At 44.3% G+C, this 12,111-nt stretch overlaps 1 protein-coding gene across 3 annotated transcripts in view; it reads left to right on the plus strand.

Annotated features, from left to right (window-relative positions):
• SEMA4C (semaphorin 4C) overlaps positions 1-12,111 on the plus strand; it is an 83,498-nt gene that overhangs the window by 25,802 nt on the left and 45,585 nt on the right. For 2 of the 3 annotated variants that reach the window (XM_083368199.1, XM_083368200.1), the window contains exon 2: positions 3,440-3,661. The exons of the other annotated variant lie outside the window; for it this stretch is intronic. In XM_083368199.1, the coding sequence (XP_083224325.1) occupies positions 3,499-3,661 (163 nt within the window). In that variant the 5' untranslated portion in view covers positions 3,440-3,498. The remainder of the gene's footprint in view (positions 1-3,439; positions 3,662-12,111) is intronic. 3 annotated transcript variants of the gene reach the window in all.

The raw sequence follows: 12,111 nt of genomic DNA on the forward strand, positions 1-12,111 counted from the left end.
CCTCCTCCTTCATTTGCTGTTTTTGCACATTCCTTCCTGGGCCATTTGGCCTCCATCAACGTCAGTTGCAGGGCTTCAAACAATCAGCTGGGTAAATAATACCACATCTTGAAAAATGACACCAGGTCAATTCAGCTTAAGTAGCCCATCTGCTTCTCCTGCTGTAGGTGGTGGCCTGTAGGAAAACAAGTGAATTTCCGGCGTGTTCTGACAGAAAGAGGGTTCTGAAAAAAAAGGCAGGCTAGCTGGAGTAGGTGTATCCTGTGCAAAAACAACAACAATAATAATCTGCTTGCATTTTCTGCCAGTTGGAGAGAAACGTTGCTAGCTAATGCAGAATCCAACTGGCAGAGCTTCCTTGAGAGATCGGATCGGGGCTGGTTGCCACGTCAGAAAGTTGAATGTTTCAAAAAGGGGCATGTTCCAGAAAGAGACATTTCCCTGGTCCAGGATTTTCGGAGATGCCTGGGCTAACGTACCCGGTTTTGATGCACTTATTTTTAAGTAAAGGTTTTTAAAATTTAAGCAGCCTGGTGAAAAAGCCTCGGACAAGAAAGGAAAGTTGAGAAGGGTAAAGACACTTCATCCACAGAAGCGGTCTTCACAGGCAGGGTGGAACAATGGCTACTATGATTAAAGCGCTTATTTTTTTTTAAATATTAAATTAAGATTTTCCCCTTTTCTAGCTCCTGCATTTCTGACACCAGACAAGACAGGCAGGGTTGGGGTACCTGAGGCTGTGCATGGGGTACCCCAGCCAGAAGTGATGAGAGGCAGGACAGGGAAAAAGGCAAGGATGTGGTGGGGCCAGTTAAGGCCCCCCAGGGCTTAGTTAGTTATTGGTTATTTAGTTATGCGTAGACTGTCTTTATTTATTTTTTTAATAAATAACCAAAGATGGCAAACATACATAATACTCCTTCCTCCTCCTATTTTCCCCATAATAACAACAACCTTGTGAGGTGGGTTGGGGGAGAGAGAAGGACCGGCCTGGGAAAATGGGGTGGGGGGAGTCAGCCAGTGAATTTTGGTTCATACCAAACTCTGAAATAATTTTACAGATAGCCCTCAGCTTACAAGCATTCATTTAGTGACCAAAGTTACAATGAAACTGAAAAAAGTGACCATTTTTCACACTTGACAGCCATTGCAGCCATCCCCATGGTTATCTGATCAAAATCCAGCTAATTAGCAGCTGTCTCTTATTTATGACGGTCGCAGTATCCCACAGTCATGTGATCACCTTTTGCGACCTTCTGACAAGCGAAGTCAATGGGGAAGCCAGATTGACTTAACAACTGTCTCACTAACTTAAGAACTGCAGTGATTCAACTGTACAACTGTGGCAAGAAAGGTCGTAAAATGGGGCAAAACTCACTTAACAACTGTCTCACTTAAGGACAAAAATGTTTGGGCTCCATTGTGGTCGTAAATCAAAGACTACCGGTACGTGTGCTGAACCGGAGCCTCTAGTATGTAGCAGGTTGTTTGGAGTTTGAAATAAAGCATTTTTTTTCCTGTTTCATGCACCCTCTTCCTTTGAGAAAGCTCCTCCAGCCACTTGCTATTCCTGAGCATCGTACGAGCCATATTTTAAAAGGAGCGCATGCATGCATATCAATGACTCCATATCTAGCGGGTTTGATACTTACCTTGAATTACTAAAACCTGGTTGGGAAAAATGTAGTGATAGCTTTTGCAATCCTGTGCAGATATCCACAGGCAGATAAATTATTACAGTCATACTGGTTGGTCTATCTTTTTATAATCTTAATGATGCTCAAAACTTCTCGGAAGAGAAATCTGAGAATTGTGAGCTTTATAATCCAGGAGCTTTGGAGAACATGAATTTGGGAGAAGCTGAGCTAGTGATGCTGAGATTATGCGGTTTGTTTCTGCACTGAACATGTTGCGTTCTTGGTACTTATTCACAGTAGAAGATTTCTTAGTAGAAGATGCTATTTTTTTGTTCTTATTAGTTTTGCTGGCTATTGACTTTCGGCTCTTTCTAAGAAAAGGTAGCTTGACTTCAGCCTGGTGAATCACCAGGCACGAGTTCACACAGTGGGTTTTGGATGGTTGAAGTGAACCAGGAGAGGTGAACTTATTTCTAACCCTGATTGATAAGGTGTCTGGAGGCTAAACCCTACGATGAATGGTTGAGAGAACTAGATATGTCTAGTTTAACGAAGAGAAGGACTAGAGGTGACATGAGAAGCAGTCTTCCAATATTTAAGGGGCTGCCACAGAAAAAAGGGGTCGACCTAGTCTCCAAAGCACCTGAGGAAAGAAGAAATAACGTATGGAAGCTTATCAAAGAGAGAAGCAACCTGGAATTAAGGACAAACTTCCTAACAGTGAGAACAACTAACCAGTGGAACAGCTTGCCCAGAAGTTGTGGGTTTTCCGTCACTGGAGGTTTTTAAGAAGAGACTGGACAGCCATTTGGAATGACATATAGGGTCTCCTGCCCAAGCAAGGGGTTGGACTAGAAGACCTCCAAGGTCCCTTCCAACTCTTGTTTTTCTATGTTCTGTTCTATTCTATGTCCTGAGATGAGGCAAAATTCTGCTTCCATTCCAGGCAATATCAACCTGGTGCCCTCTAAATGATTTTGGTTTAGGTGAGATATAGCTGGTTGGGAATGACGGGTCTGGAGTCCATGGGAAGAAGTCACTAATATTTGGGGGTACAGCTGGGGAGACTTGGTCCATATTCAGCCATTGAAGCTTATTTGGAATCCCGGGATTTCTTCTTTAGCCTACCTCACAGGATCGCTGTGTGGTGATTTGGGAGACCGGAAGGGCTCATTTGGCTGCCTTTTGCTCCTGGTTGTAAATTTTAAGAGATAATAGACTGCAACAAAAGATTGGTTGGGGGAATCTGCTGCCTGCAACGAAAGCCGTTTCTCCGAAAGCCGTTTCTCTCTTTCCCTTTTTGTGCCCTCGGAATTGCTCACCTTTGAAGCCCTCATTTCCGACCTCACAAAAGCCGGGGAGGAAATTCTCCTTGTTGTAAGTTTAATGATGGAGATTAGAAGCGCCTTTTGTTTCTTTTGTTTAATGCACTGCTTGCATTTCAGTGACTCTTCCATCCAGGTCAGCCTCTCCGGGAAACGTAAAAAGCTTTTCCCTTAATAGACAGATACACAGGAACCCAGATTGTGAAATCTGGGAAACAGGACCGTGTGGGACAGCTGGGGGGGAAGGGGGGGGAGATGAACAGGGATTCTCAAATTTCCACTTCCTGTTGCTCATTGGCTGAATCACCAGGGCCCTTGAGCCTCTGAGAAGACTGGTACCCGAATGGAAACTCCCTCGCTGCTTCCTTTGTTCCCGCGCGGCCCCCTTCTCTTTCACCACCCTTCCTGGTCCTTCCCACTGGGACTGATGCCACTGTAGCCTTAGCCAGCTAACCCCTTGCCTCTCCCCTTTGCCAGGCCAACTGACCGAGGAAGAAAGGAACTGGGATTGTAACAGCAGCCGTGGTTTGGTGTGGATGGTTCTTCTCGGCCTACGGTGGGAATCTTCCTTCCCCAGCAGAATGATTCCTCAGCTGGCTCTCGGCGTGTGTCTCTTCACCTCGCTGGTTCTTAGCACACAGGCCTCTGCGGTCAGCAACTGGTGGAACTTGGTACCCAGGAAAACGGTGCACTACCACGGTGAGTCTTGAGTCTTCCCAGAGGGAGCCTTGGTTGCATGTGGCGTTGATAAAAAGAGACGTGACAAGTGGGTGGCCATGGGTGTTTCCCCCTTAAAATCGCATCTACAGCAAGATCCTGTACGTTCTTCGGCTCCATCCTTAGTGTCACGCTCAGGAAATCAGGAGTCTAGGCAATTCAAATGAATATAAGCGTGTGGTATGCTAGAGCTGTCTACAAGAATCTGAATTACTAACGGTCAAAGCAAATTGGTGGTAGATAAAGAGTCAATCAAGTTCAAGGTGGGCTGGGCTTAGATCTCTGGTTGGCGTGAAGGGACTTGATGATGACTTTGCCTCAGGTTCAGCCTAGTCACCTCCGACATCTAATTTTATTTGGACAGTTCTCATTTTCATTCCCTCCATCTCACATTTGGAGAAAACACCTAACTGAACATCATCCTTACACCGGACTACCCAGTGGTGAACATATCATGCGGGTGGCAGACAGGTGAATGGGTGGATAGGTGGGCAGGTCCTGCTCTGACGGCATCTTATTGGGACTCCTGAAGAGGTTTCCATGGATCTGATGGAAAAGCACACAGTTCTTAGGATGGACCAATGAGTTCCTAAAATTAATATTTATCAACCTGAAGAAAACGATGTGAGCTTTTGTAATCGCCCTCTCAATTCCTTTGTTATTTTAAATTATGGATTGGCACTTCAGCACAAATGGATGCGCCTCCCCAAAATGTGAAGGACTGTCTTTAAAGTTATGGTGGTGATAACGCTGAAGGTGTGATAGAAAGAGAAGCCTGCATTTTTAGACCTTACATAAGCACGTTAAGTCAAGCTTTGAGGCATCCCATTCAAGCTTTTGAAGTTTGAATTAATCAGAGAGTTGGTATGAAGCTCCACCCATCAATAAGAACAGCAAGACAAGCAATTTTGCTGCTTTGGGTTAACAGTTTAATTTTCCCCATGTGGTTCCCTGACCTTAATTTCTCCCTCATTCCTAGCTTGCATCAGTTTTCAGAGAAGACAGAAGCTAGAATTGCTGGCACAGTGTCGTGTTATCAACCCTGGTGCTGCTGGTGGTGCATTATGGCCCTTGGAAGCCTTCTTTAAGAATGCTCAGCATTTTTAAAGAGGAGCCCAAGACGCGAAGGAGTGGAGCACCCAGGCCAATGAGGCAAAACAGACCGAGAAGAATAGGAGGAGAATCACCACAGGGCTTGGTAAAGGAAACAGGTAGCACGAGGTAGCAAACTCGAGGGCGGCCATTGAACCTCTAGCAGCCTCAGCTTGATTCTCTTGTAAAGAAGCCAGGATGCTGACACAGGTAGTCCTCGACTTAACCACCGTTCATTTCGTGACCATTCAAAGCTTACAACAGCACTGAAAAAAGCGACGTAGGACTGTTTTTCACACTTAGCGACCGTGGCCACCATCCCCCTGGTCACATGGTCAAAATTCAGACACTTGCCAACTGACTCACCTTTATGCCGGTTACAGTGTCCCGTTTCCCCCCCCCCCTGGGGGGGTCACATGATCACCTTTCGACAAGCAGAGCCAAAGGGGAAAAGCAGATTCACTTCAGAACCGGGTCGTTGATTTAACAACTGCAGCGATTCGCTTAACAGCCGTGTCAGGAAAGGTCGTAAAATGGGGCACAACTCTTTTCAGCAACAAAAATGTTGGGCTGAGTTTGTGTTGGTGAGCCGAGGGCTACTTGAATTCTTTGGGAAAAAAACAGGCAAGATAGCATCTCTCAAGGGTTCAGATCTTAACTATCACGCTTTCCTTTTTTTAACTGGGAAATTTGTTGTTCTAATCATTCAATCGAGGCCTGGGTGGAGCCTTAATTGATCCGTTGGCCATGGTTTCCTTGGTCAGGAATCTTCTCTAATCTCTTCAGAGTTCAGCTGCCAAAAAAGCCGACGCAGAGGGATAGCATTAAGATCACCAAAAGTGATAGGAATGTTTTATACTGCCCTAGTGAGGTCACACATGGAATAATACATCCAGTTCTGGTCATGGTGATGAAAAAAAGAAAAAAGATGTTGAGACCTTACAAATAGTGCAGAGAAGAGCAGTAAAGATCTGGTGGCAAAAAAATCTTATGTCCTATTGAAGAGAAGGATAAGGGGTGACATGATAACTGGGAATGGGACAAACAGGAGAAGTAGCTGGGGTTCAAAATTATTCACATGACCCAGAGGTTTTCAAAAGTAGGCTGAACCACCCTTTGACTGGGATGGAAAAAGATCTCCTGCCTTGAGCAGGGGGGTGGACTAAATAGGGGTCCTCAACCTTGGCAACTTTAAGATTTGTGGACTTCAACTCCCAGAATTCCTCAGCCAGGAATTCTGGGAGTTGAGGTCCACAAGCCTTAAAGTTGCCAAGGTTGAGGACCCCTGGACTACAAGACCTCTTGAGTTCCCTTCCAGCCTTATGATTTTATGTTCTGTGTTCTAAAAGCATGTTACCGCTGCCACGGGGGACGTGGCCAGTCACAAAACATTTCTACTACAGAACAAAATGGTGGAGTTCCTGATAACTTTTCCCATCCCAACGTGCTTCTTGTCTTTTTTTTTTTCTTTCTTCTGGCTGGATGAGCATCGTTATAACCAAACCCTTTTCAACTGCTGAATCTCGTTAGGCTTCTTTTTAAATAATGCCTTCATCTCAGGCAAGATCCAGAGGCATGCCTGGAAACCAAGATGATCCTTCAGGGTGGAATTAGGTTTGCAGAGTGCCTGCAGCCCTGGCTAATGCTTTTGAAGTAGTGAAGTTTAAGAAATCAGATGAGGCATGGATGTTTCCAGGTGCCAAGGGAGGTTACACAGTAGTTCCAGATCTTTGGGCCTCAAGTAGAAACGTCCTAGAGATCCTTCATATTTACGGAGAAGGAGGAACAGAACAATAACAGAGAGGATCACTGGATGGTTGTGTTGTTCCATTTTCCAGTCTCTTTGTGAGATGCATGATTCTGTCATTTTCTTGACACCATGGAGGAGGAGGAGGAGGAGGAGGAGGAGGAGGAGGAGGAGGAGGAGGAGGAGGAGGAGGAGGAGGAGGAGGAGGAGGAGAGGGAAGCTACTATCAGGACGTGCCTGGTGTTTCTACCCAACCTGTGTACTGGTTCAACCAGAATGTTATCCTCCTGGCCAATTGTCAGATTTTGAGAACAGAAAGCCAAAAATATACCCTGCCAAGCTCTTAATTTACATTAACAGGTGTGTTCCAGCACAATACGGGTGTACGTCATTGCATTTGCTGCTTGTTTCCAACCCTTGGTCAGAGGGACACAGAATTTCTATACTTGCCTCTATACCAGGGGTAGGCAACCTTGGCTCTTTTATGACTCGTGGACTTCAACTCCCAGAATTCCTGAGCCAGCTATGCTGAGGGGAAAGGGAGAGGTTTCCATGCTGAGCCATGCTGGCTCAGGAATTCTGGGAGATTAAGTCCACGAGTCATAGAGATGCCAAGGTTGGCCTAGCACAGGGGTAGGCAACCTTGGCTCTTTTATGACTCGTGGACTTCAACTTCCAGAATTCCTGAGCCAGTATAGAAACCTCTCCCTTTCCCCTCAGCGTGGCTGGCTTAGGAATTCTGGGAGTTGAAGTCCACGAGTCATAAAAGAGCCAAGGTTGTCTACCCCTTGCTCTATACCCTCAACTAGCCTTTGGCTTCATTTCCAGAAACTTTTGGAAGAAATCTGTTCCTGTTTCTGGTGAGACTGGAGTTTCCGTTCCTGTAGTCAACTACTCTGGTTTGCTTGAGAGAGAGAATCAGGGTTAGTATGAGAAATAAAAAGAGATGTTAAAAAAAGGAATCTTAATCTCTGCCTCTAACCACCCACCATACGGTCTCCAGCAACTGGTGATTTTGAGAAGAGGCGATGCTTGGTAGGGGAAAAAAATTGGGTGTCCATAAAATACGGTCAAGAAAGTCATGATGGGCATCTTGGAACCAAAGCCCTGCCACTTTGTGTATCTCACACGTTTAATCCAACCCACCCACCTAGAGTGAAACTGAACTCCCCTCCCCTTCTGTTGAATGCATCCATACAACATACTTCATCTCATCCCTGAGCTATGTAGGGTTTGCGCAGTAGGTTGACCATAAATTGTTGAGATGGGCTCTCTTAGTGGAAACCATTCAGAAACTGGAGCTTACTTTAGATTGTTGGGGGAACACAACCATTTTGTTTCTAACTGCCCTGGTTAAGGGTCTTGGAGGAACAATGTTACTTCAGAGAGAGCTGTGGGCTGTACAGTTCTGCGGTCTTGTCACTTCCTTAAGCAAGTTGGGAATTTGATTCTATTGCACATCAGCTGAGGAGGCAGTCCTTTTACAAAATGGAGTTCCTCTCTGCATGCTTAGGACCGAGTGGTCTTTCAGTTCTATTTATGAGCACTTTCTAAGAGCAGAAGCCAAGGTCCCAGTATAGCCGTAGTGGCCCAGTGGTTTGAATGCAGCATTGCAGGTTAACTCTGCCAATTGTCAGCAGTTTGATCCTGACTGGCTTAGTTAACTCAGCTTTCCATCCTTCCAAAGTTGGCAAAATGAGGACCCAGATTGTTGGGGGCAATATGCTGACTCCGTCAGCCACCTAGAGAGACCTGTAAATCATATGAAGTGGTATACAAGTCTAAGTGCTATTGCTATTTTAAAACAAACTCTGAAGTATCTTCTTCAAAATTTGGCACATATGCTTAGGATCTCTGGGTTTTGTACACCAGAGATGGGGGTGATGCCATTCAAGGGTGCAGCCCTCCCATGGTGGCCAGAATCTATTATGGTTGGGTGAGAGGAGGACAGCAAACAGAGGACAGAATAGGAAGGAAAGAAAGTGGTCTGCAAGAGCATCTCCTTAAGTCTCTCCTGAATCTCAAACCTTGGGAGCTCCTGCTGTGTTTTCAATCCATCTGTGATTTTTTTTTCCATGGAATTGAATCTGGAACCTTGGCTTCTTCTCTTGGAAAGTGCTGTGGATCCCCCAACTTAATGTAACACAGAACATAAAATCATAGGTCTCAGAAGTCTTCAAATCCAACTGCCTGCTCAAGGCAGCAGATCTCATTCCATCCCAGTCAAATGGTGGTTCAGACTGTTTTTGAAAACCACTGGGTCATGTGAAGAATTTTGAGCCCCAGCTACTTCTTCTGGTTGTCCCTTTCTCAGATCTGGGGAAGGGTCCCTGGTTGGCGGGCTAGCCCAACCTATCCACCATAGCCTTCTTTCATTGGGCGTCTATGACATTAGCTTCTCCTGCTTCCCATTCAGAAACTTACTCCTGCTGGTAACTGTTGACAAGGGAGGGGAAGATAAATGGAGAGCAGACCAGAGTCTGTGGTCTGATGGTACTTTGGATGTGGGCTTGGCTGGGGCTCCCTAGAAGCTATTAATTAAATTGGAAGTCACTGTTAATTATATGCAAAAAAGAGACAGGGGGATGGAAGGAGGATAGAAGCAGATGGAAAAGGAAAAGCTAATTTTGAAAAGCCAGTGGCTTGGGGAAACCAGACTCAATAATTCAGATTTTAATGCCTTATCTGAGAGTTGCAACTTTTTGCTTCTCACCAGTGGCTCAGAGCTACCATCAATAGGGCAATGATAAAATGACATTTTTTGGATAAAACAGGTGCCAGGTATTTAAGATTGCCCGCTTGCTTTTTTTTTCCGAGGGTGGGGAGGAGTGTAAAACATTTCCAACTTTGTTAAGTACAACTAAATCTCAGTTATACTGATTTTTCTTTTGACTTTTCAGCTGTAAATCATACCATGTACAAAGGTTAGTTCTCAAATGCTGGGGGCTGAAAACTTTGCATGAGCTCCAAGGGGTGAAAAGCTACACAAAAAACCATTTCCCAGGACAGTTTCCTGCTCTAGTATTCCTTGGGGTGGGCAGTGGAATGAGACATGTGGGGATCAATTAATATAGTGAATTTGATTAGGCTGAAATGGATTTTGCTAATTTGAGGGACTCGACTGCTGTCTGAATCCGTTCTGTGAAAGAAACCACTAAGTTAAGCCAAAATGTGTTTCATTTGTGTGTTTTTTTAAAAAATCCCATTTATATCCCGCCCTTCTCCGAAGACTCAGGGCTGCTTACAAGCTTAGCAGTAGCCTTCATTCTATGTATATGCCTGCTTATTAGGGCTTTCGGGGGGGCCCAGCGGCATTATTACAAAGTCAGCTTATTGCCCCCAACAATCTGGGTCCTCATTTTACCTACCTCGGAAGGATGGAAGGCTGAGTCAACCTTGAGCCTGGTGGGACTCGAACCTGCACTAATTGCAGGCAGCTGGTGTTACTTAAGGCGGCATTAGCCCACTGCTCCACCAAGGCTCTTAGCTTTAGCCTGGCATGTGTCTGGTTAACCTGGGTTGAAGGTGAACCTCTGGCAAGGAGTTAATGCGAATTCAGCCATAGAGTAACTCCTAAAGTAGATTTCACATCAAGAGAAATCTGCACCCATCCGTCAGAACCACAAAGGACTTAGTCTGCCCAAGCCTTAACCACTTTGCATCAATACCAAGCTTCCAGAAAGTTTTGTGGACATTCAAAAGAAGCTCACCCACTTTTCCCAAAATGGAATGGAGTTTGTGCGCTTGCTCACACTTGCTCACACTTCTTGTCTTTTGTTCCTTTTTGATCTGTTGTTGCCCTTTCCTGATTGCTCTCCATTTTAAGTTGTAAGCATCTTGTAGCAAGGATCCGTTGTTGGCTTGAGCAAAATGTACAGAAAGTGCCACTGATTTTGATAATAGTGGCTTATAATCTTCCTCCTTTTTCAACAGTGAAACTCTGAAATGGAAAGTTTTTTTTATACACAACAAGTGTGAAGTCACAGCTGCTAGTATTTGAGCTGGTGTTGACCTTCATTGCATCAACTTCTTCCCAAGAACCCACAATGTGATGTTGTGATGTGTCAGCATAGTCTAAGTGTGGATCCAAGCAGTGTGGCCCTTTTATCGTTCACAGTGGGGAAAATTATTAAGGCGTAGATTTTTTTTAAGGCACTGCCAGATTTTATCGTTTATCCACTTTCCCTTCAATCTTTTGTAAAAATTGACCATGTAATGCTTTTCCTTGCCAGCATTCTACTTCCAAATTTTTATTGTATTATTTTGATATTCATACAGTTCATCACACAGTCAGCCAGATATTTAGACTGGATTTGGCATTTTTGCCCGCCTAGTGAGTTCTGCTGAAGGACCCTGGGTGAGGGAGGTGACGTTGCTTGATAGTGTTACTTGTTCCAGGTAAAGCTGCCTTTTGCAACTGAATGATGGAGATTGTGTCAATGTTGAAAAGTGTTCAAGGGATGCTCCAGAGGTTTTGGGATTGCACCTAAGACACCAATCACTATTGATGCTATATTTACTTTCTTTTACCATGGGTCATTCCATTCCTGTTTGCAGGTTTTTATATTTTGGGATTTTCTCCAGTTCTTTCTCTCCTATTCTGCTGTCTCCATGCACAGCAATGTCCAATATATATATATATATATATATATATATATATATATATATATATATATATGTATTTGTCAAGGCTTTTTGAATGGACCTTGCTAATTAACAATTGTCAATAAAAAAGACAAAAAAGGATATATATATATCCTTTTTTGTCTTTTTTATTGACAATTGTTAAGTCTGAGTTATTATGTGGCAGGTGCCTGTCTGTCTGAATTCTATATAAATTCTAAAGCACTTTTAATTTCATCATTTTCTATTACTTTCTCTATTTTATGGTCCCACTACTTCAGTGGTTCCCAACCTCAGTGCTTTTTTTTGTAAAAGAAAAAGGTGCCGGAACTCACACATGTCATACAACCCGCCTTGCCTACCCTACAAGGTTCCATCCAAAAAAAGGTGCCGGAACTCCGTTCTGAGCATTCTATGAGGAAAAAAGCCCTGCCCAACCTTTTCTACACCCCGTACTCTTAGAAGGCTTCTGATATATTGTCGCACCTCTTACAAAAGTTCGAAATAACAGCAATGAATTATGCGTATACACTATAATTTTGAACACTCTAAACCCACGTATTTGCACCCCCCCCTGGAATATCGTCTCGCACCCCCCAAGGGATACAAGCACCCCTGGTTGGGAACCCCCTGCACTAATTCTTGCTCGCAGGCATATGGTATTATTTTGCAGCTATTTCAATGCACCGTTGTTGCTGTTTTGTCTTGCCATCGTTTGTGGTCAGTCTGGGCGATCTTCTTGCAACAGCTGAACAGGTGATCCACCGTTTCTTCAGCTTTGCTGAGGCAGCCTTTCCTGCCTGTTGCTGTCTTCTCAATTCTGGCTTTGTATGCATTTGTTCTTACGGCTTGGTCTTATGTAGCCAGAAAGAATTATCCCAGCTCTCTCTTCAATTCCCTTGCTTTCAGTCATTGCCAAGTCTTGTTATCTGCTTTGCCTGTTTTTTTAAAAAAAAATGTATTGGCCATG

This window comes from Vipera ursinii (assembly GCF_947247035.1).
Source record: "Vipera ursinii genome assembly, chromosome: 8".
Taxonomy (NCBI): domain Eukaryota; kingdom Metazoa; phylum Chordata; class Lepidosauria; order Squamata; family Viperidae; genus Vipera; species Vipera ursinii.